Source organism: Myotis lucifugus, unplaced genomic scaffold, assembly GCF_000147115.1.
Source record: "Myotis lucifugus unplaced genomic scaffold, Myoluc2.0 scaffold_561, whole genome shotgun sequence".
Taxonomy (NCBI): domain Eukaryota; kingdom Metazoa; phylum Chordata; class Mammalia; order Chiroptera; family Vespertilionidae; genus Myotis; species Myotis lucifugus.
The window spans coordinates 181,683-207,493 of NW_005871609.1; the positions used below are offsets into that span (position 1 = coordinate 181,683).

Here is a 25,811-nt window from a genome sequence, read left to right on the forward strand (position 1 = left end):
GAAATCAACAAAGAGCTTACTGTTGAGCTTTTGAAATAGAGAGGTTTCCCTTAATAGATGCAGGATTCACAAATCCATTCTCAATATACATACCAATGACAACAAGAATGAAGAATATCCATATGGTTTTAAACAACCAAGACAACATTCCAAGCACATCGGTCGCCAAGAACACTTCCAAGGAAACTATTAAAAAGTGAACTCCTACCAGAGAAGGACCTCCCCAGATTCCTGATCCACCTGCTGGACTTGAACCTGGCCACCACAGGTCTGGGTTAACTCTGAAGCCTCTTCTACCCAACTTTTAAAAGAAGCTTTTGGTGAAGTAGAAAAGGCAGAGCCTTGCTCCGCCGCCAGCTCCCACACCCACATTCACAGAACTCACAAACCACCTGCAATAACTGCTCACGTATCTTCTGGGCCTCACTTTGTCATTTACTAATGAAGGGCTAGGCCACATGATCTGTAAAATCACTTTATGACCCCTAGTCGGCCTGCGGACTAAAGGGTCCCGGGTTCAATTCAAGGGCACATGCCTGGGTTGCAGGCTTGAACCCCAGCAGGGGGCATGCAGAAGGCAGCCAATCAATGATTCTTTCTCACCATTGATGTTTCTAGCTCTCTGCCTCTCCCCTCTTCTAAAATCAATAAAAGTATTTTTTAAAATAAAATAAAAAATCACTTTATGATATGAAGGTTTAAGATTTCACCACATATTAATGAGAACAATGCCACTGTCTGAATGGCACAGACACTGGGTTCTTACTGGCTGATCCCCCCAACTATAATAGCAACACCACCCCCACCTGGGAAAGGAAAAATTGTCCACTTATGTGTCTGAATCAGATTACTGTAGAGCACATGACTCTTAAGTAACCCAACTGCTAACAAACCTCACAAACTGAGTCAATGTCAAAGAGCAAAAACACCGCCCATTGTCTATCCACATGAAGTCAGAGAATCATGCAAGAATTCAGAATAGCAGCAGAGACAGACAGGGAATGTTTTCTCCAGCAAAAGATCGATAGCCACCCTGCCTGATGTTGCTCTGCACACCAAAGGGTCAAGGGTTCGCTTCCCGGTCAAGGGCATACACCTCGGTTGTGGGTTTGCTCCCCACATGCGGGAGGCAACCAGTAATGATGTGTCTCTCTCACATTGATGTTTCTCTCTCTCTCCTTCTCCTTCCTCCTTCCCTCCCTCTCTAAAAAGCAATGGAAAAAATATCCTCAGGTGAGGATTAAAAAAAAAGATCTATAGCCGTCTCCTATTAGAATGGCATTCTGCAAGGCATTAAATGTTATTTCCACTAATAACTGTCTATCAGAAAACTACTGTAAGTCTAGAACCTGAAGACAGTCTAGATATTTTCTTGGTGAAAACAATGACAAAAATATTGGAGATATACCATATCATTTTTGTTTTATTTTAATACAGCCTTTCAAGAATCAGGCAAAACATTCACATTCACACAGTGCTAATATTTTGTTGTTAGTTCTTTGACAATAATAGACCAAACTTCATCTGTAAAAAACAATGGCCAAGTTATTCCCAAAGTCATAGATAGGGTGGGGCAAAAGTAGGTTTACAGTGTTCATATGGAAAATAATATAATTATTACCAAAGAATAATATAAGAATAAACTGTTTCATGTACTCACAACTGTAAACCTACCCTGTATACTACCATATCATTCCAAATATATAAATCTGAGGTGCTGTACCAGGTTCCCTCACGCCATGGAAAGCGACCTCCCAGGCCTCGTGGGTTCCCAGAGACGCCTGGTGGAGAAGTCCCAGAAAGAGGTCTGTTCCATAAGCCTTGTGTTACTTAGTGTGAGGGAAAAGGAAGGGTGTACCCCAAAACCCCTCGTATTTAAGACCATCCTTTCCATGCAAAGAAGGAAAGGGGAAGCCACAGTCTCTTCACAAACAAAACGTAAAGGCGCCATGCGCATGCTCAGCCGTACCTGAAGGAGACCTGGTGGGACTTCGTACTCTGACTTCTTCATCTGAGCCAAAACCTAAGAACTGCTCATCCTACAACAAAGGAAAATCATTTTAAAGTCAGAAACCAAAACATGAACATGAACAAACCCTAAAGAAATGCCCAGAGGAGACAAAGATAATTTTGAAAATTAGCTTTTATATATTAATCATCATCATTCACATGGATATTTAAAATAACTGTTGTTGAAATGAATGGACCCAGGCATTACAGCTTCATCACAGACCAGTGGGAGCTGCGTGTCACTGAGCAATGCATGGACACAGCATCTCTGATGCCCAGGACCCAAGAGACAATCCTACATTTCAATCTAGAGATGCAGCCCAAAGCAATTAAAGATCGACTTTAATTCGAGTCATCAAATCAGCACAAAGTCAATAAAACAAATCTCTTCAACAGGTAGTTAAATCTACAAACATATAAAGAGTAACATAAACAATATCATAATCTCTGGTTTACTCAATATTAATAGAGACTGAAGTGGCCATGATCGTCAGTTCCTTAACTCAGGAACAGACATCTAGATGTGATTTCTGTTCATTTGAGATCCAATGATTCTCAACATGCATTTTGTAGCATCATTTTAAAATGTCCTGTGATGAGAGACGTAATGGTGGGCAGCAGCATCTATGAGAGCGATCATGAATTGACCACAGGGCGGTGAAATTCACTCAAAAAGAAGGCAGGAAAGCATCTTACTTTCAGTTCTACTTGGGGCAAAAACTTGTCCTTACTTCTCATTTTTAACCTGCCCTTTAAAAAATAAATACCAAGGATTGAACCTATTTTGAGCAAGTTCTCACAAAGGATGGTCTATTTAGACAAACTGATGAATAGAAATTCACTGAGTCCGAGAGTAAGAGCTCCTTCTAGAGAGAGATGCGAAAGAATTTCAAATTCCAGAAACAAAATCCACACAAAACAAGAACAAAATAAGGAATGAAAGGCAGATATTCTTGAACCTCCAATGTCTACTGATAAGCCCCAAACTAAGTTCCAACAATGAAAGCCCCAAACTTTCCTCTCAGGAGTGAAGACCACGTGGATGTGGACAACACCTGTGGATTTTCTGACGCTGTTGCCCAGGGAGCTTAAAGCCTGAGTCAGGTGCTAGTCCGTTTACCGCTGATTAACCAGGAACAGATGAAAAGATACACGCAACCTTTTGGACAAATTAGCAGGTTCAGTTCTTAAATTTAAATGCTTTTAAAGAGCAAATGTTTGGGGTCAAGACTTGAGATAAAATGCAACAGAGAGATCATTCACATTAGAATCTAAAAAGGTTCTGCTCTTAGACTGTTAAAATTCTTGAAGTATTTAAGAAAAAACGATAATTATCCTCTTCAAAGAGATTTCTTTGTACAGTACAGTGGGGCCTTAACTTACGAGTGTCCCAACTAACGAGTTTTTCGAGATACAAGCCGTCTCTCGGCCGATTTTTTGCTTTGAGTTGCAAGCTAAAATTCGGGTTACGAGCCAGCTTCAGATACCCCACCGCTAGTTGGCGCAGCGAACGTCACAGTGAACGCCACAACATCAGCCCAGCATCACGTGTCTCACTCGTTCACTGTCGATTTGACATAAGAGTAATTTGAGTTACGAGCTCCGTCACGAACGAATTAAACTCGTAAGTCAAGGCCCCACTGTATTATAATTCTAAGAATTAAACCTAAATTTAAGGCATGCTAAAGTACTTTTTACACAATCTCTTCTTTAATCATTAAATAAAATTTAAAGTAAACTCTATTTGGACATCATTTGTGAATAAGAAAAAACCCTCTGTCTTCATCTTAAAACAAGTTAGGGCAATCTAGGACATATGGGGCTTCATCCCAAATGCATTTCTTGAATGATTTTAAGAGTTACCCTTGTAAGATACAACATTATTTTTAAAAAAAAGTCCAAACTCAAAAAACAATTAAATAATCCAAAAATATTTTCACAATTATGGAAGCCCCATATTGTTAATTTTTAAAATGTACTTTTGGGCCTCCGCCCAGTGTGGCTCAGTTGGTTGGGCATCATCTCATGCCCTGAAAGGTTGCCGGTTCGATTCCTTGTCAGGGCACATGCCAGGGTTACAGGCTTTATTCCGGGTATCGGGTATGCAGGAGGCAGTCAATCAATGTTTCAATCTCTCACATCAATGTTTCTCTCTCCTCTCCCTCTAAAAAAAAAATCAATAAAAATATATTTTTAAAAAAGTACTTTTAAAAAAGACATTTAAGTCCTAGCCGGTTTTGCTCAGTGGATAGAGCATCAACCTGCAGACTCAAGGGTCCCAGGTTCGATTCCAGTCGAGGGCGTGTGCCCAGGTTGTGGGCTCAATCCCCAGTGGGGAGCGTTCGGGAGGCAGCCAATCAATGATTTTCTCTTATCAGTGATGTTTCTAACTCTCTCTCCCTCTTCCTTCCTCCCTGAAATTAATAAAAACATTTTTTTAAAAATATATATTTTATTGATTTTTTTTAGAGAGGGAGAGGGATAGAGAGTTAGAAACATCGATGAGAGAGAAACATCAGCTGCCCCCTGCACACCTCCCACTGGGGATGTGCCTGCAACCCAGGCACATGCCCTTGACCGGAATCGAACCTGGGACCCTTCAGTCCGCAGGCCGATGCTCCATTCACTGAGCCAAACCGGCTAGGGCAATAAAAATATATTTTTTTAAAAAAACATTAAAATAGTAATTCTAACATGTACTTTGAGAAAAAAGCAGACAAATAAAATAGGCCATGATAAACTGCCTCAGATGCAGTAAAAACACACACACACAACACAAAAACGGCAGTATGTTAGAATTTTCCGGGGGCAGTCCCACGTGACACCCTGAGAGTGAAGACCTATCTGCGGTCTCAGCTCTAGCACACGCAGGTTCAGTGATATTAGTCACGCCACTCACTACTTCCATATCTTAATTTCATTATTGGAGTGCTGTCCGAGTAAATAAAATGAATTAGGTAAGTTACGTAATTTATGTAGTCCTAATTACTGAAGTTTTGAGGGACCAAATGACTTGCCTAAGATCAGGTACAATGGACTTCCTACCATAATAGTTATAATTTAAAACTATAAATATTTAAAAGAATCAAATAAACCAGCTGCAGTACAAAACTTGCTATTCTTTCAGCTACTGTTAAAGTAAGATGATGCTCATTTTCAGACCCTTAAAATTTCTGCTTTCGTTCATTCTTCTCCCGCATTATCCTATCCTCATGGAAGAGCCTGCTAATGTGTGCATTTCGAAGACATCTGCGGACTTCCCAACACTTACCAGGGGACTGCAGTGCTAAGTGCATGAATTTCATGCTCCAAGTGCTGCCATGAGAAACAGTCCTATCAACTACATTCACGATAGCCAACAGGCGAGGCAATAAAAGACGACTGTGGTCCCGTACACCAAACAGTTGCGGGTTTGATCCCCGGTTGGGCACATGTGGGAGACAACTGGTGGATGTTTTCTCTCTCACATCAATGTTCCTCTCTCTCCCTCTCTCTCTAAAGTCAATGAAAACCTATCCCTAGGTGAGAATTTAAAGAAAAAATTTGTAATCTATAAAGGAAATATAAGAGATCCATATTGCTACGTTTATTATCAGCAACCACAGTGAGTACACTTTCTATAGTTCACTTTCACTAAATGTAACGTAACTCTGATCCTAATTGCAATGTGCTCCAAGGCGGAGTATTACCGAGCTGCCCAGCAGGAACGGAACTGACGCTGCCAACGTTTAAACTTTGCAAGTGCTCTACTTTCCCAAATGGCAAACCAGTAACTCGTTCCCTATGGTCGTGTAATTAAATAAGGAAAGAGTAGGCAGTCCAAAAAGACGGTATTTCCACCCAAGAACTTTCTTTTCACTTTAAACATTACCAGTTGACTTATTGAAACATGCTTAAAATAATAAGTACCTCTTGCTCACATAACCCAGATGGGTTAGCCACATTCAAAAGCCTCACAGAGCTGAAGAACCCTCTCCCTCTCTCCTAACCCAGAACTCCCAATGTCGGATATAAGAGCCCTGAAAACTGTTAAGGGAAGCCAAAGCGAGACAGCGCTGGGAACGCATGGCTGCAAGAGGTGCTGAAGCTGAGGCCTTCCCCGCTCTCCTCTTGATCCCATCACCCACTTTAAACGCTGGGTTCCGGAAAGACTTAGTAACAAGGCAACAGTTCTGGATTCCAGAGGATTTAGACTTTCCTAGAAATTAAAGACGACTGCAAAATAGCTACAAAAATATCTACAAAAAACAGCAACAGAAAGAACCCCAATTAAATCCATGTTTGGTTCTGTGGCAAACAGCATGGCCCTGGGCACCCTGAGGAGGCAGGGTGCAGGAGAGACCCATGCTGCACATAACTAAACCTTCCTAAGAACTGGGCCCGAACAGCCACTGATCACACACATTCCCTTCTAACACTGCTTCCTCTGATGAGCATAGCATTCCACAAGAGAGCATAAGCAAGAGCCATCCAACCTCAGAAACACCAATCAGGAAGGACATATGCACCCCTATGTTCATAGCAGCACAATTCACCATAGCTAAGATTTGGAAACAGCCTCAGTGCCCATCAGCAGATGAGTGGGTTAGAAAACTGTGGCACATCTACACAATGGAATACTACGCTGCTGTAAAAAAGGGAACTTTTACCATTTGCAACAGTATGGATGGACCTGGAGAGTATTATGCCAAGTGAAATAAGCCAGTCAGAGAAAGATAAGTATCACATGATCTCACTCATTTGTGGAATATATGAACAACATAAACTGATAAACAAAAACAGATCCAGAGACACAGAAGCATCAATCAGACCATTAAACCTCAGAGGGAAGGTAGGGGAGGGCGGGGGTAAGGGGGAGAGATCAACCAAAGGACTTGTATGCATCAAATGAGCATAACCAATGGACACAGATACTGGGGGGGGGGGGGGCGGGTGAGGGCATATGTTGAGGGGTAGGAACGGCTGGGGGGGAAAAGAGACATATGTAATACTTTAAACAATAAACATTTTTTTTTTCAAAAGTCATTCAACCTCTTTCTTCTACACAATGATGGCCCTGGAGCCTAGATCTCCCAGATTCTAACACTTTGCCACCTCCTTGTCAAGCGGAGCACTGTAAAACGCCGTTAAATCGTATCCAGCTTCCAGAGATTAAGATGCAATGGAGGAGCACCCAGTCCAGATGGCGGCGCAGGTAGACATGGTACTCCAAACCTCCACGACCACATCAAAATCACAACTAAACAACAGAACAATCATCTTTCAGAACCTCCTGAAATCTGGCTAAACTGAAGTCCTACAACTAGGACATAAAGAAGCCACATTGAGACTGGTAGGGAGGTGGAGAGGCACAATGGGCTAGTTCCCATGTGTGACAGTTAAAAATCAGAAGGGATGCCTTGGCTAGGTAGCTCAATTGGTTAGACTCTAACTGTTAGAGCATCATTCCAAAACACTAAGGTTGTGGATCAGATCCATAGTCAGAACACACACAACAATCAACCAATAATTGCATAAATAAGTGGAACAACAAGTCAATGCTTCTCTCTCTCTCTCTCTCTCAAATCAATCAATCAATCAATTTTTTTAAATCCAAAGAGCCAGGGTTCCAGTGCTGAGAATTGAAGTCCCGGTAAATTTTGGCAGTAAAAACCAGCAGGGATTGAGGCTGAGGGAGACTCAGGCTGCTGGAGTCCCAGGCAGTTCCTCTTAAAGGATCCATGCACGGACTTATTTGGATTCACTCCCTCTGAGTTCCAGCACTGGGGCAGCAACTTGAAAGGATCAGGGACATACAGGGAGGAACTAAATTGTCTGGCATTAGGGTGAGGTTTAAAGGGGCAGCTTTTTCCCAGACAGAAGTGCTGGCAGAGGCCACTGTTCCTTTCTGAGCCCTCCCCACCATAGAGCCAACAGGCAGTGCAATATCTAAGTCTTCATGAACCTGGCTCACTATTTGCCCAGCCCTGGTGATTCCCTAAGACCCAGTCCTCCCCACCCCCAACCTGCAGGCCCACCCAAGCCCCCTCCAGTGGCTTTGCCATAGAACCGGCCTATCTTGACTTACGCTGCCAACTTTCCTAAAAATCTCTCATGCAAACCACATCTGTCTTCAGCATGTCCCATACCTCTTTGGCTAAGTGGCCCCAGGCTCGCCACTAGCAGCCATCCGTCTTGGTTCGAAGCTGGGCCTCTCCCAGGCACCTCCAAGCCCAGCACAAGTAGCTCATGCCAAGTGCCCTTGGCAAGGCACAGGCAGCAGCTGACCTTGGCCTGCACCTCCCAGCAGGCCCCAGAGCCAGCACACCCAGTGGACAGCTTCAGACCCTGTCAAAGCACCACCTAACCACCCCCACGAGTGACACCCTCCAGGGGAGGACTCAGCAGATATTTGAACCCACTAACGTGAGTCCTGCTCCATGGAGTGACCCCTGCACAGCTGACCCTCTAAAGTGGCGGCAGCCAGTCCCTGCAGCCGATCAGCCTGGGGGTAAATCCCTCCCACTGATGAGCCAACAGCTATAAAGGCTCAACTACAACAGGAGTTGCAACTACACAGGGTACACCTGGAGCAACCCGCTCAGGTGACCTGGGAGGCTGTGCCACTGGGCCCTGCAGATCACCTACTACATAAAGCCACTCTACCAAGACTGGAATACATAGCAGTTCTCCCTAATACAGAGAAACAAGCACAGGGAGGCTGCCAAAAAGTGGAGACAAAGAAGCATGTCCCACATGAAAGAACAGAACAAAACTCCAGAAAAAGAACTAAACAAAATAGAGACAAGCAATCTACCAGATGCAAAGTCCAAAACACTGGTTATAAGGATGCTCCATGAACTTAGGGGAAAAGTAGAGAAACTTAGAACTTCAACAAAGAGATAGAAAACATAAAATAGAACCAGTCAGGAATGAAAAATACAGTGACTGAAATGAATAATCTACAGGGAATCCACAGTGGAGCAGATGAAGCAGAGGGTCAAATCAACATCTGGAATACAAGCAAGCAGAAAACAACCAATCAGAACAGCCAAAAGAAAAAAATCCCCCAAATGAGGATCGTTTACCATACTCGGGTAGCTCAGTTGGTGAGACCATTGTCCCAATACCCAAGGTTGTAGATTTGATCCCCAGCCAGGGTACATACAAGAATCAACCAATGAATGCTTAAGGAAGTGGAACAACAGCCCTGGCCAGTGTGGATCAGTTGGTTGGGTGTCATCCCATGCACCGAAAGGTCAGGACATATCTGGGTTGCACATTGGATTCCTGGTTGGGTTGCATGTGAAAAACAACCAATCGATGTTTCTCTCTCAGATCAGTGTCTCTCTCTAAAATCAATAAAAATATATATTAAAAAAATAAGTGGAATAACAAAATCAATGTTTCTCTCTCCCCCTCTCTATCTATATCTCTCTAAAATCAATTTTTTTAAAAATGAGGATAGTTTAAGGGACCTCTGGGTCAACATCAAGTATACCAACATTGGCATCACAGAGGTACTAGAAGAAGAAGAGAGAGCAAGTGAATGAAAATGTATTTGGAAAAAATGACAGAAAACTTCCCTAACTCAGTGAAGGAAAGACACACAGAAGTCCAGGAAGTGCAGAGTACCAAATAAGATAAACTGAAAGAGACCCCAAACCAAGACACATCAAAATTAAAATGCCAAAGGTTAAAGACAAAGAGAGAATCTTAAAAACAGCAAGAGAAAAGCAGTTAGTTACCTGCAAGGGAGCTCCCATAAGACTGCCAGTTGATTTCTCTAAAGAAACATTTCAGGCCAGAAGGGAATCCCAAGAAATATTCAAAGTGAAGAAAAGCAAGGACCTACAACCAAGATTACTCTGCCTAGTAAAGCTACCAATTCTAAAATCGAAGACAGATAAAGAACTTCCCAGACAGGAAAAATTTAAAGAAGTTCTCCCCCCCCAAACCACCTTTCCGGAAATTGTTAAGGGGATTTCTTTAAAAAAAACCCGGGGGGGGGGGGGGGGATTTAAAAATGTGAATAATAATATGGCAATAACTACATACCTATTAACAATTACTTTAAGTGCAAATGGCTTAAATGCTCCAAAGACATATGGTGGCGCCCTAACTGGTTTGGCTCGGTGGGTAAAGATGGGTAAAACGTTGGCCTGAGGTCTGAAGGGTCCTGGGTTAAGGATGGGGAAAAAATATTTCATGAAAATGGAAACAAACAAACAAACAAATGCTGGGGTAGCAGTACTTATACCAGACAAAATAGACTTTAAAACAAAGGCTATAACAGGAGACAAAGGATCCAGCAATTCTACTTTTGGGTATTTATCCGAAGAAACCAAAACACTCAATTGAAAAGACATGTCCATCCATATGTTCACTGCAGCATTATTTACAATAGGGACTTCAGTGCCCATCAATAGATGGATGGGTAAAGAAGTGGTGCATATATACAATGGAATATGACTCGGGCATGAAAAAGAATGAATCTTGCCATCTGCAACAATATAGCTGGACCAACAGAGTATAGTACTGATTGAACTAAGTCAGAGAAAGACAAATGCCAGATGAGTTCACTGATATGTGGCATCTAAAAAAAACAAAAACAAAAGAAATGAACAAGTAGAACAGAAACAGACTCATAGATACAAAGAACATTTTGATGGTTGCCAGACAGGAGAGGGTTGAGGGAATGTGGGGAAAAAGTGACGGAACTGAGAAGTACAAGTTGGCAGTGCCAGAACAGTCATGGGTGGTACATTTACACAATGGAATACTACTTGGCCATAAAAAAAGGGAATCTTACCCTTTCTGACAGTGTTGATGGACCTGGAGAGTATTATGCTAAGAGAAATAAGCTAGTCAGAGAAAGACAAATACTATAGAATTTCACTTATATGTGGAATCTAAGAAACAAAAACAAAGCAAAACAGAAACAGACCCATAGATAACGAGAAAGGACTGACTGCTGTCATAGGGGAGGCGCGCTGAGTGAAAAAGGTGAAGGGATTAAGCAAAAAAAACAACAAAAGACAAAAAACGCGCAAGTAAACAAACAAATACACAACCCCACAGACAGACAACAGTCTGGTAAAGGGGGTGGGGGAAGATAGGAGAGACTAACAGGTGGATAAATGGTGATGGAAGGAGATTTGACTTGAGATGGTGAGCACACAATATACAGATGATATATTACAGAATTGTATCCCTGCAACCTACATAATTTTATTAACCAATGTCATCCCGCCCAAAAAAACAAGCAGTCACAGGGACCTAAACTACAGCACAGAGAACATAGTTAATAATACTGTGATAACTCTATGGTGTCAGATGGGAACCAGATTTGGCGGGGTGATCACTTTGTAAGTTATATAAATGTCTAATCACACAGTTGTATACCTGAAACTAATATAATATTGTACAGCAACTGTAATTTAAAATAAAAAATGTTAAAGAACGCAATTAAACTAATGTCACATCCTAAGTGAAATCTAATTATATAAACAATAAATGTATAGAATTTCTTTATTACTCCTATCTCTAACTCTAGGGCAACCAGTTATTTGAGAGTTTCTCAACATACCTTTATTTGTAAATTCTACTTCATTCATAAGTATCTTAAAATTTGATAATTTATATTTTAATGCAAAATTTTAATTCTTTAATAGCTGGTTATATTTGTAAGTGATGAAGCAATAGGAATATTTTTTCCACTAAACATAAGTGAACCCAAAATAATTATTAAAGATAACATTTACATATAAAATATAATGAAGACATTTTATGTTATTTTTATTTTTTAAAAATATATTTTTATTGATTTCAGAGAGGAAGGGAGGAGAGCAAGAAACATCAATGATGAGAAAGAATCATCGATCAGCTCCTCCTGCACGCCCCACACTGGGGATGGAGCCTGCAGCCCAGGAAGGTGCCCTGACCGGGAATCGAACTGGTGACCTCCTGGTTCATAGGTTGATGCTCAACCCCTGAGCCATGCCGGCCGGGCAATATAATGAAGATGTTTTAGAAAAATACATACAATTCTGTGTTTAAAAAAAATTATGTACCACTAGTCAACTTTTCAAATAAGCACTATTTCTTTTACTTGTTCATTCACTCAAAAACCATTCAGAATCTGTCAGTGGGATAGTGATGCCATCCGCGCCACATGCAGAGATGAGTAAGACACGGCTCCTGCTCCCAATAAGCACAGAAGGCAAGCAGGCCTGGGACAGCCTCGGCCTTCGTTCACAGCCAAGTGGCAGTAGAATGTCGGTGACAATGCCCTGGCCCATGTGGCTCAGTGGGTTGGGTGATATCCTGTGCACGGACAGGTGGCAGGTTGGATTCCTGTTGGGTCAGGGCACATGCCAGGGGTTTCGAGCTTGATCCCCTGTAGGGGGGGCATGCAGAAGGCAGCCGACTGATGGTCGGCTCTCCCATCAATGTTCTTTTCCTCTCTAAAAATTAATACAAAAAAACTTTTTTAAATGTCAGTGAAAGATAAAGTACTATGTTATTCATATTCTGGAATTTAAAATTTGTTTAAATCTTGGAAGAGTTCATTCTTCCTCCTATGGTTTGTGGAGAAATATTCAACAAATTTCAAAATTCTTCCTAAGAATGGCACTACCTCCATCACTCAGTCTGGTAAGTAGGCACCTCTGCAGCATTAGAAAGCAGAGTTTAGGTCATCACGATCTAAATCAAAGGCAGTGATCAGGTGAGACACAGTTTCTAAGAATACCAGTGACCTGCTAGACCTCAATGCCTTTTTCTCCCTACACCCAACCACATCGATTTTGGTTCTTTCCAAACATTCTTCCCAATGTACCGTAGTGAGAGCAAAACTCACTCACCTAGAGCTCCTCACCTGTCAGGCGAGGGCGGAACCCAGAGCTACTTGGAAACTTCTGTTCCATGAGCTCCACTGCTCTGGCCTCAGGTCTAAAAAGGCCTGGGGCACCTGCTCACAGCCTTCCTTCTGTTTTAACAAGAGACTCGGCAGCTCTCGGAGCCCTGGCGTCACCGGCAGCTCCACCAAGCCCTTGGGCACCCTCCCGGCATCCTGATGTCTCTGCGTTGTTCCGTCTTAAGAGTTTGAAAAAATCAAATTTCTTCAACTATAAAGGTTTATTGATCAACCAACTGAAAGTAACATCAATAACCACACAGTGAAGTATCAAAACCACCCTGATACTGTTTAAAACTCTTTGTTCTGGAGACTTCTAATTTTGGTATCATCATATATGGTGTCACCACATGAGGAGGTCACAGGAGAACTGAGATTACTGAGGACAACCAAAGATGAAGAAACATGCAGACAGTGTCATCTCAGCAGCTCCAATGAAGAAAGCGAGCTGGCGTGGCTCAGCGATTGAGGGTCGACCTATGAACCAGAGGGTCAGGGTTCGATTCTCCTCAAGGGCTCGATCCCCAGCAAGGGGCGTGCAGGAGGCAGCCAATCAATGATTCTCTCTCATCATTGATGTTTCTCTCTCCCTCTCCTTCCTCTCTGAAATCAATACAAATATTTTTTTAAAAAAGAAAAAGGAAGCCCTCTCCTTTGGGAATGTACTCCAGTTCACCTCTGCTGGCATATTTCCCTTTGTCTCTATTGCTACAAGCTCTAAAGGACCATGGTCTTGAGGTTGCATTTTAAAGACATAATAGTACACACACAATTACTAACACTTAATTAGCACAGGGGGTTAAAAATGTGTTCATGTCTGTGTCCTCTAGAATGTTCCCTCTCCGAGGCAGGCAGTTTCACTTACTCATCTTTGTATTCCTAGTATTCAGCACAAAGTTGGCACTCAATAGAAGTTTGTAAAATGAAAATAAAGGAAAAGCAATCCATAACTTTAAAAAACATTAAGTACCTACTGTGGTAACAGCACTGTAGTAGGATATACTGTGGGCTCCAAAGAATTAGACAATGTGACTGTCCTTTTAAGAATGCATACAGAGGCCCTTGACCGGTTTGGCTCAGTGGATAGAGCGTTGGCCTGCGGACTAAAGGGTCCCAGGTTCGATTCCGGTCAAGGGCATGTACCTTGGTTGCGGGCACATCCCCAGTGGGGGGTGTGCAGGAGGCAGCTGATCGATGTTTCTCTCTCATCGATGTTTCTAACTCTCTATCCCCTTCCCTTCTCTCTGTAAAAAAATCAATAAAATATTTTTTTAAAAAAAAAAAAGAATGCATACAGAGCATGCTCAGGCTTGGAGGACAGACTAGACCCATTCATTCATTGACAGTGTATGTGCTCCATCTCAGGGTGCAGGGATAAACAGATAAAAGGCAATTTCTGCCTTTAAGGACCTGGTAGTCTATCAACAACAGGTGAATAAATTATATTTGTTACACAGTGTGATGCCCGCGATGCTAGAGGGACGGATACAGAAGCACAGCAGAGAGCTATCTACCCTGGTTAAGGAAAAAGGGTCAGGAAAGCCACTGCAGAAAAAATAAAACCTCATTTAACTTTCGAAGGATGGCAAAGGGGGGGATTCACTCTTGGCGTACAAAGTTGTGTGAAGAACAGCCGTTAGTGCGGTGAGAACACAAGCAAGGAGGTGCCCCAATAGCCAAAAGATTGTGATGGCTGCGTGTGGGGGTTGGGGCAGAACTGGAGAAGCTGCGTTTCTGGTATTCTGGAGGTCATGCAGAAGCACTCTGCTGATGGGTTATCCGGAATATGAATAAAAGAGAAATCAAGGATAACTCTTACATTTCCTGCCTGAGCAACTGGGTAAGTAGCACAGTCATTCCAAAGCGAGGAGCGAGCCGAAAACAAGACTTTGTGAGCATGTGCAGTCTGAGACGCCTATTGGATCTTCAGGTGCTTCGTGCATACCTGTCCCCCTGCCTGGGGAGACAGTGGCCACCTCAGACGGCGGTCAAGATCAGGTGAAATAACCCATGTGAAGGACTCACAATACTGCTGGCCCACAATAAATACGGAATAAATGCTGACCATTGCCATTATTAGCCAAACGGAAATGTCAAGCAGGCAGGTGGCCACACAAGCCTGGGACCAGAGACAGACAGAGTGACAGTCCTGGGCACGGAGATGAGACCCGGAGACCACCCAGCGAGAGCGCGCCTCCGCCCTCTGGGGAAGCAGGGGGAAGCCATACAGAACACTGGGCATCAGTAACCGGCGAGTGGAGAAGAAACGCAGGTTGAGTGCAGTGTCACAGAACCCAAGGAAAGACTTTCAAGAAGCCAGTGGTCAGCCGGTTCGAACGCTGCCCAAGGGTTGGCTAGGACGAGAACTGAGGATGATGGACTCAGTGTGGCCAGAGAGAGGCCCCTGAGGGCTTTGGTGAGAGATTTCTCAGTGGTCATGGGGGTAAAAGCCCAGCTGGAGTGATTGAGGACAGGATACGCGGTGAGAGCGTGGAGACCGCATTTTCAAGAAGTTTTGCTGTGAAAAGCTGCAGAAAAGTGGGTAGTAGCTAGAGGAGGACATGGGGTCAGGTTGTTTAAAAAGGATTAGAGCCCGGCCGGCGTGGCTCAGTGGCTGAGCGTCGACCTATGAACCAGGAGGTCAGGGTTGGATTCCCGGTCAGGGCACATGCCCGCATTGTGGGCTCCATCCCCAGTGTGGGGCGTGCAGGAGGCAGCCGACCAATGATTCTCTGTCATCATTGATGTTTGGATCTCTCACTCCCTCTCCCTTCCTCTCTGAAATCAATAAAAGTACTTATTTTTAAAATGTACTTTAAAAAAGGATTATATTAAGATAGTTTTATATGTTGATGAGACCAAGCCAGTTGTGAGAAAGCCGATGCGGGAGAGAGGAGGGAAGTGCAGAGACGAGCCCGAGTAGCTGAGCAGGGATGGGATGCAGACACAGTGGCGAGTGCAGAAGGCAGCAGAGGACATGATGGCACCTAAGTTCCCTTGTGAAGGAAGGGACAGCTACCACCTGAAGAACAGAAATCTATCTTGACTCCCGTTACACTTGGTGTCACTGCCCCAACACTCAGTAAAGCAGTCGATGAGAGCACTACCTGAAATGCTCCCAACACCGACTGTTAACATGTGATTCCCAAAGAATCTTGCAAAGCATCATACATAACCTTAGGACCAACAGTCGTGCTGTTTTAAGATGAGCTCGGTGAGAAGAAATTACACAGTCATTTCCACACGGGAAGGGACATGTGCAATGCCAGTGCCCTGGCACCTGGTCCTCTATGAATGCCACTTCGGGGGAAGAGCAACTTCTTTGCAAGCACTCTTTCATCATTTGTTTTACAATATATTTTTATTGATTTCAGAGATGGAGAGGGAGAAGGAGATAGAAACATCAGTGATGAGAGAGAATCATTGATCGGCTGCCTCCTGTATTCCCCACACCGGGGATCAAGCCTGCAACCGGCATGTGCCCTGACCGGGAATTGAACAGTGACCTTCTGGTTCATAGGTGAATGCTCAACCATTGAGCCGCACGGCTGGACCATCATTTGTTTTAAAAGAAAATATAGTAGCATCTGTATCACTTCCAAAAAGTGGAATATAACAATAATGCGGTTAAATCTATAAGAAGGGAAAAGTATAATATAGTCAAGCATTGTCAAATACACAGACACCAAGAGATAAACTTCTTAAGCCAAGATAGTTTTGAAACCCAAATGCTCAAGAAAGTTATGCAGTTATTGAACTAGCATCTGTCTTGTCAACAGATTGACAGGGGTAGGCCAAATCCAAATTCTCTGCTATTGGTGCATGAAAAAGAACAATGGTTGCTTGAATGCATAACAGATAGGAAGAGATTTAAACTGTTTTATTATTTTTTAAATATATTTTTATTGATTTCAGAGAGGAAGGGAGAGGGAGAGATAGAAACATCAATGATGAGAGAGAATCATTGACCAGCTGCCTCCTGCATGCCCCTAATGGAGATCGAGTCTGCAACCTGGGCATGTGCCTTTGACTGGAACTGAACCTGGGACACTTCAGTCTGCAAGCCGACGTTCTATCCACTGAGCCACACCAGGTAGGGCTAGACTGTTTTCAATATAATTCCTGCCTGATATTGAGAAATGATAACCCCAAAAGTCACCTAGGATTAAACAGTACAAAGTCAAAACACGGTTCTTCAGTAACAGTTGGTAAAATTTCCACCCACACAAGAATGATGTGTTTTCAAATATTTAACTGAATTCTACCTAGCAACTCTCACCCTCACTTCAGCTCAACAAGAACAAGAAGCAAAGACGCTCAAACAGGTAAGCAAATGGCAGGTGTACTCTGCCCACCCTGCTTCAGAAGGGGTAGCTGTAAGCTGCTCATTTGTCTTGGGAAAAAGAAACAGCAAAATAAACTCATTACATCAGATAGCAAGCTATACAGATTCTTGGCAATGCCCCACATTACTTGCCAGGATCCTGAAAAACCAAAATGAAATAGCAAGAAAGGTGTATGAGCAGACTCCTAGGCTCCAAGCCTACGCTGGTCTATCTGCTGGCATCACCTTCACAGGGCTTTCTTCTCGGTATAATAGGAAAGGAGCAAAAATGCCCAGATCCACTTGAATAGGCGGGAAAATTAAACACCAGCATTGTTCTCAGGGATGGCTCTTTTATTATAAGAGGTTGTAATCCCCCATATGCCAACTTTAAGGAGCTAACTTCATTTTGCACTATATGTTCATTCAACTACAAAGTTCGACTATAGATTTCTAATTTTCCTCCCAGCTTGCTGTTCTTATCTTGGAGCAAAACTTAGATCGCATCTTTCCTTCTGGGAAGATGAGCTGCTGAATGACCAACAGCAACAAGAGTAATCCTGAGGAATTAATTCACTTTCCTCTGCAGGTGAACAGGTTCTGTCAGGAGGCGGTTTTCTGAAGGAGCAATGGTAAGTTAGATGACAGAAGTAAACATTCCCTTTGCCAACAAAACAAAGCTACCAAGTCAGCCAACACAATTTTGACCTAATATTTTTTAGGAATTAATGTGCAATGTATGAATTGGGAAATTTTATGTTCTTTTTAAAATTTATTATTACTATTTTTTATATTAGAGAGGAAGGAGGAGAGAGAAAGAGATAGAAACATCAATGATGAGAGAGAATCATGGATTGGCTGCCTCCTGCACGTCTCCCACTGGGGATTGAGCCCGCAACCTGGGCATGTGCCCTTGACCGGAATTGAAGCTGGGACCCTTCAGTCCACAGGCTGACACTCAATCCACTGAGCCACACCAGCCAGGGCTATGTTCTTAATATCTCGAAAAACCAACAGACTTCCTCTGACTACCAAATCATAGCTGGAAGTTCGCCGTCACGTTCTGAGGAGCTTGCATTATGGGCATTAACCTGTTTTTTCCAAGTCCCTGGTATTTCCTTTTTTACTCCAACACTAGTCCGTCAAGTAGAATAAAGAATCATAAGAGTTATCCTCTGCTTTCTGAATTACACCTGTATGACTAGCCATTAAGTTATAGAAAAAGTATGAATCTTTCATGTTCCCAATTCCAGGAGTTTCCCAAAGGACACCCAATTTTACAATTAGGGAATCGGCCGCCCTTCACTCTGCCATCACTTGCAGAATTCCTGTACCAATCCAGCTTTGCCTTCAAACTCCATTGTATGAGGTTATCTGGTTAAGAGTGAGCAGCATTTCCTATCATGAAACTTAGAAAATATTCATTATATGTAAATAACCTTAAGTAAATGAAGTATCAATTCACCAATAGAAGGAATTTATACACAATTCCAGTACTAAATTAAAGGTCCTAAAGCTTCAATAACCCAATCAAGGTTTCAGAACTAAGAGTTGGTAAGAAACAAGTTGGTGTTTAACAGCCGTCTGCCCAGACCTTTGGTAATCTACATGAATAATCCCAACTCCGTTTTCAGTCTGACTGTACAGGAAATGCGCTCTGCAACCCAACCTCTCCTCAAGGTTTCATTCTGAGTGACGCAGCCCTCCACACAGCCTCGGAGCTAAGGGTCAGAGGCCTTGGCAATCCTCATTCACAGGAAGCAAATGCACTTCAGATGGGAAAGGGTTTACAAAGCGCTGGCTAATAATGCATCCACGAGCAGTGAGAGCCTTACCAGCACATCTCTCTAAACTACACCTGAAAATGGGCATAAAAGCTGCAAGTGCTTACTCGTTTCCGATATTGAAACCACACCGACTGTTCTCCCTGGTTTCTCCTAATGTTTAGGATTTCTCTCCTAGCCCCATTTACTAAAACCTATAAAACCACTATAAAATCATTCCATAGCATTTCTCCGGCATTTACTACTGAAAGTTCATAATTGCCATAAATGGACAATTCGAACAAATACTTCTTAGGGAGCCAATGAGGCCCAAGGACCCTTGGGTCGACATCAATAAGTACAAAACCTGATCCATGCCCTCTAGGATCTGAATAAAAATATACTTATTGACTCACAGAATGAGAAGTTAGCTTGAAAGGGCATTTTATATCATACATATATAGGCAGGACTGTACTTGAAAAATTCACCTCCAGAGAAGATCGTAAAATTTGGGAACCTTACAGCTACCATGGTTACTATTCCTAATAATGGATCCATTCATGTTTTTTGAAGAGTTATGAAGCTGCCTCTCAACCTTCATTCTCCCAACCAATCCTCCCAGGACTGACTTCCAATTACGCAGCCGACTTCGGGGTCTCCTCAGAACCGTCTCCGAGGTGCCCTCCCCATGTAAGCTGAGGAGCCTAGAGATGGAAGCAACACTCCAGGAGACTCAGTGCCAGGTTACCTGTGAGCGATGGCGCCATCCCACTCGGGCACCACGACATCACTTTTAAAACCCCAATCAGTACAATGGCTCTTAAGACTTTCCTCTGATACTTGTTAGTTTACTATTGTTTAAAAATTTCTCGCCTTGGCCTGGTAGCTCAGTTGGTTAGAGCATTGTGCTGATGGGCCAGGGTTACGGGTTTGATCCCCGGTCAGGGAACAACAAGAAGCAACCAATGAGTGCATGAATAAGTGGAACAACTAATTGATTTCTTTAGCTCTCTCTAAAATAAAAAACAAAACATTTTTTTTCTCAAAATTATCCTGCTGCCCGGCCGTTGTGGCTCAGCTATTAAGTGAAGACCCAGGAACCAAGAGGTCACCAGTTCAGTTCCCAGTCAGGGCACATGCCAGGGTTGCAGGCTTGATCCCCAGTAGGGGGCATGCAGGAGGCAGCCAACTGATGATGTTCCTCTCTCATTAATGTTTCTGTCTCTCTATCTCTCTCCCTTCCTGTCTCTCTAAAAACACACTAAAAAAATTATCCTGCTAATAGACTTGTACAACATTATAGCTTATATTAATATGTCCTTGCAATGTATTCTCAAAAGTTGTTAACGACATCAATTTCCAATTCAATAAACATTCACTGATAAACTATATGAAATGTCACCACTGTAAACAATATACAACATAAATGACTTAGAAATGGCCCATGTCTTAAAGAAATCACAACCTAATGGAGGAACGACAGATATAATAAAACCCACCAGACGTCGTGGTCTGAGTGGGATCGATCCCTTCGGGCAACTGATCGATGTCTCTCATATCAATCAATGCCTCTCACACCGATGTCTCTCTCTCTTTCCCTTCCTCCCTCTCTAAAAATCAACTTTTTTTAAAAAAAAGAAAAGAAAAATATCCTGAAGTAAATACTTTAAGGGTACACGTAAAGTGCCAAAAACAAACAAGCAAATAAAACAGGAAATAAGAAGTTGAGTTTCAACCAGAAGTGGTATCTGTAAAAAGTCCATAGAGTTGGGATCTGTGGATCTGAGCTGAGTCATGAAAGCTAAATGAAATGAGCCAGAGGCAGGGCATGATGGGAAAGGCTTAGGGCCCAGAAGAGGCATCAGCAGGTGTAAAGCAGGTACACACAGGTGTGGAGACCACACAACCGACTGGTAGTCCAAGATGATGGAAGCACATAAATGTGAATGTGTGTTCAAAAGATAATGTTCAAAATGTACAACTGCAGGCCCGCCAGACTCTGAAGGGCTGATCATTTTAAATCTTATTTTATATTCAGTGAGAAGTCAAAGGATTTTAAGAGGGAAGTGACATAATCAGAAGTGAATTTAAGAAAACCATGAGTAACACTGTGTACAGTGTAAAGGGAAGCAGCCAGATTATGGTAACAATCCATGCAAAAGCCATGGAAATTTAAAGTAGGCCAGTAAAAACAGAAAAGCATGGCCAGATTACATAAACACTCACAAACATCAGGGACAAGCTCAGAAACTGTACGGTGTGAGAAGAGAAAGGCATTGAAGACAGCACAGTACAGAGAAGATGAATGAGCGTTCAAACAAACACAGGTTGGATTTGAAGTCCAGCTCAGCCGCTTACTAGCCATATGACTTAAGGAAAACTGTTTAACTTGCCTGTGCCTCAGTTTCTTCCTCTGTAAAAGGCAGTATATTAAGTGTTTTAGCAAACCTTTTTTATGAGAGAGAGAGCAGAACTGTGTTTTCCTTCTTAAGCATACTATCCGCTCCTAGTTATTCTTAAACTTTAACCTGTGGGGGTGTACAGCACAGCTCAGGGAATATCGTGAATAATAACTATTTACGGTGTCAGAGGGGGGACTAGATTTATTGTGGGGATCACTTCTTAAGTTACACAAATGTCTAACCACTACGCTATATACCTGAAATTAATATAATAGTGAATATTGCCCTAGCTGGTTTGGCTGAGTGGATAGAGCATCAGCCTGTGGACTGAAGGGTCCCAGGTTCGATTCCCGTCAAGGGCACATGCCCAGGTTTCGGGCCGATCCCCAGTAGGGGGCATGCAGGAGGCAGCTGATCAATGATTCTCTCTCATCATTGATGTTTCTATCTCTCCCTCTCCCTTCCTCGCTGAAATCAATAAAAATATATTTTAAAAAATAATAATAATATAATAGTGAATATTAACTGTAATTGAAAAATCAAAAACTTTAATGCTTTTGACTATTCTATTTGTGGTTATTTTTCTCAAATTAAGTTCCAACCCCCAGAAATTGTAACCGACGGCTTAGCATGTCCTCGTAATTACACTGTTAATTGCACTGATCTCTGTAGACTTACTCTCCCCAAGCAGAAACCTGAGAACAAATGTCAAACAGTTCCCCAGTACAGACTAACGGGTCTAAACCTGGGGCCCAGAAACCCTGAAGAGCCTCAGAGTTGCTGCAGGGGGTCGTCAAGTCCTCACAACCGTAAAACATAAGGACACTATGAACATCGGGGTGCATATATCCTTTCTGATTGGTGTTTCTGGCTTCTTGGGATATATTCCTAGAAGTGGGATCACGGGGTCAAATGGGAGTTCCATTTTTAGTTTTTTGAGGAAACTCCATACTGTTCTCCACAGTGGCGGCACCAGTCTGCATTCCCACCAGCAGTGCAGAAGGGTTCCTTTTTCTCCACATCCTCTCCAACACTTGTCGTTTGTTGATTTGTTGATGATGGCCATTCTGACAGGTGGGAGATGGTACCGCATTGTCGTTTTGATTTGCATCTCTCGGATGATCAGTGACTTTGAGCATGTTCCTATGTTCATAGCAGCACAATTCACCATAGCTAAGATCTGGAAACAGCCTAAATGCCCATCAGCAGATGAGTGGATTAAAAACTGTGGTACATCTACACAATGGAATACTACGCTGCGGTAAAAAAGAAGGAATTCTTGTCATTTGCAACAGCATGGATGGAACTGGAGAGCATTATGCTAAGTGAAATTAGCCAGTCAGAGAAAGATAAATACCACATGATCTCACTCATTAGTGGAATATAGAGAACCACATAGACTGATGAACAGGGACAGATCCAAAGACAGAGAAACAGCGATCAGACTATCAATCCCCAGAGGGAAAGTAGGGGAGGGTGGGGATAAGGGGAAGAGATCAACCAAAGGACTTGTATGCATGCATATAAGCCAAACCAATGGACACGGACAACAGGGGGATGAGAGCGTGATTGGGGGGGAGGGGGCGGGGAGGTTGGGGGTTAATGGAGGGATGAGGACACATTTGTAATTCCTTAACCAATAAAGAAATTTAAAAAATATATATTAAAAAAACAAAACAAAACAAAACATAAGGACACTGGTTACAGCGACCAAAGCAGCACTCCCACACAGCTGTCCTGGCAGAGGCTCTGTATTCGCAGGGTTCCACCTTCCTATTTACTGTCCCGTTCTTTCTCCTCCCTTTTGGCCTTATCTCTAATTATGCTCTAGGTGGACGCCAATGTACAGTTACCAAGATGAATGGCTGGCCTTCAGTGTGGTTCTAGCTTACTGATGAACTTAATACTCAGACTAAAATCAAGAACATTCTAAGCCCGACCAGAGTGGCTCGGTGGTTGAGCATCAACCTATGAACCAGGAGGTCACGGTTCGATTCTGGGTCAGGGCACATGCCTGGGCGATCCCCAGTGTGGGGTGTGCAGGAGGCAGCTGATCAGTGATTCTCTCTCATCACTGATGTTTCTCTCTCTCTTTCCCTCTCCCTTCCTCTCCGAAATCAATAAAAATATATATTTTTTAAAAAAAATAAGAAAGAACATTTTAGCCCTACCTGGTTTGTCTCAGTAGTTAGAGCGTCAGCCTGCGGACAGAAGGGTCCTGGGCTCATTTCCTGTTCAAGGGCACGTATCTCGGTTGCCGGTTCCCCAGCCTCAGTAGGGACATGTGCGGGAGGCAACCAATTCATCTGTTGGATCTCTCTCTCTCTCTCTCCCCCCTCCCTGCCTTCCACTCTCTCTAGAAATCAATGGGGGGAAATCCTCCAGATCCTCAGGTGAGGATTTTTTTTTTTAAAAAAAAAAGAAGATTCAAAAGTCATGATTATAGCACTCAAGTAGGTATACTAGTATCTGTATACCTCAAAGTCATGAAAACCAGTTATCTTGGTGAAAAAAAGATTGTAGCATTCATGTCATTTCAATCTCTGAATCCTAATAATAATGAGGGGTTTCTACCAGCAGGCAAAATGCTAAGTACTTTGCATGCATAATTTCAACTGAGTTTCACAATAATCTTATTAAGCATGATTGCTGGTAATTTACAAATGAAGAAACGGAAGCATGGAGAGGCTAAGAAATTTTCCGAAGGTCATTCAACTAATCAATGGCGGAGCCAGGATCTGAACCTAGGCCGTCTGAATGCAGAGCCCAGGATTTTAACAGATCTCAATTAGACCACAGTGTCATATTATCTCATACTATTGCAGATTAGATAATGAGTCTCCCCCTTTGCACAGGTATTTATATATGCATAAATAAGAAATCCTAGCTGGAGAGATTACAAAAGGATTTCCTCATTAGCTAAGCTTAAAGAGATGCTATCCACATGGTTTTACTGCTTATAATTAAAGGCAATAATCTAGGGACAATGTTGCACGTTTGTGTTTGATCTAAAAATTCGTTAATACTCATGGAGGAACAGAATTTGAGTATAGGCACAAGTAAATATTCCTTCCTCTCAGTATAGATATTACAGATATTTGTGATTAATTTCTCCCCAGTTTTAAGAAATGAGATAGTACAAAGGAGAGCTTAATGAAAAAAATTTTCTCCAAAAACATTCCTCACAAGTAACATTACTCTCCTAGTTTAAGACAGAAAGCCCCAATTCCTGTAATGCCATAAAGTAAGAAGCATGGGTGCCAGGGGTGGCTCTCTAAAACAGCTCGCATGTTAGAGGTTCACATTTCTTAGCTAAAAGACATCAACAAGTCCATGCCCAAACATCCCCACCAAACACAAAAACAGAAATGCAAGGAAACAGAGATAATATATGGGAGAACCCGCAACTCCAGAAATCAATGTCTGTAGAATAAATCCTACCCCAGGACCACACAAGGCACTGCTGCAGCAGTATGAAAGGAAAGCTATCTGGGGAAATCCCTTCCGTTTATTTGTCAAATAGAAAAACAACTACTCATTTCAAAGAAAGGGGAATTTTCATACAGAGCACAGAAAACTGTCAACTAACTCTTACATTTCTGTCTTTAACTGTTAAAACTCATTAGGTAGTACATTCAACATCTAACAAGTTAAACCAAGTCTGGCCTCTGACAAGCTCTGTACTAACCCTACGAGGGAATTTAGGCCACCCAACACAACGTCAAGTCACACACCAAAATTCTCCTTTCAATGTCTTCAAAACGTCGTGAAAAGTCAATGTCTGGCAGAGGCTACCGCCCGGTGGCTTCCCCTGCCGTGTAACCTGACAAGGTACAAAGCTCCTTGAAATATTTAACAGTGGTAGTATGGATGTCTTTGGAGAGGTCAAGAAAAGCAGCTCATCCTTTTTAAAAACATAAAGAACCATTTTATGGGATGTCATTCCCTGGTCCAAGGGTCGGTGCCTTTCCTGGGGGCTTTCTAAGAGACCTGATTGAGGGGAAATGAAAAGAGTAACAAAAGACCCCTTTCCCTCTCCATTCCCAACGTAATCCACCTCACCACAGGGCCAGGGCATCCCCCGGTCATCAATGCCCGCAATTAGAGGCGGCCATAAAGCCACCGCTCAGGTGAGGGGTGCAGCCAGCTCTCTGCAAGGCATGCCATAAAGCTCCTGTTCTTCACAGCCAGTGAATGACAAGAACAAAAAAGTAGCCCTTTGTCTGCCTGCCTCATCTCTCATCTCCACGTGATCGATGAACCATCTGGGCCCAGGTGAAGGCGCGAAGATCCCTTTTTCCGAATAAGAGTGCGTTTCCTCCAGCCGGCCGCACATCGACCCACCAAAGGACAGGCTGTGTTTTGAGCACTGACTTAACAGAAACTAAAGTGAAGCTCCATTTTCCAGAAAATG

At 42.8% G+C, this 25,811-nt stretch overlaps 1 protein-coding gene across 1 annotated transcript in view; it reads right to left on the bottom strand.

The window, feature by feature from the left end:
- Positions 1–25,811, bottom strand: part of KMT2A (lysine methyltransferase 2A) — a 90,886-nt gene that overhangs the window by 59,436 nt on the left and 5,639 nt on the right. Inside the window, 1 exon segment of the mRNA XM_023745618.1 lies at positions 1,970–2,039. Coding sequence (XP_023601386.1) covers positions 1,970–2,039 — 70 coding nt within the window.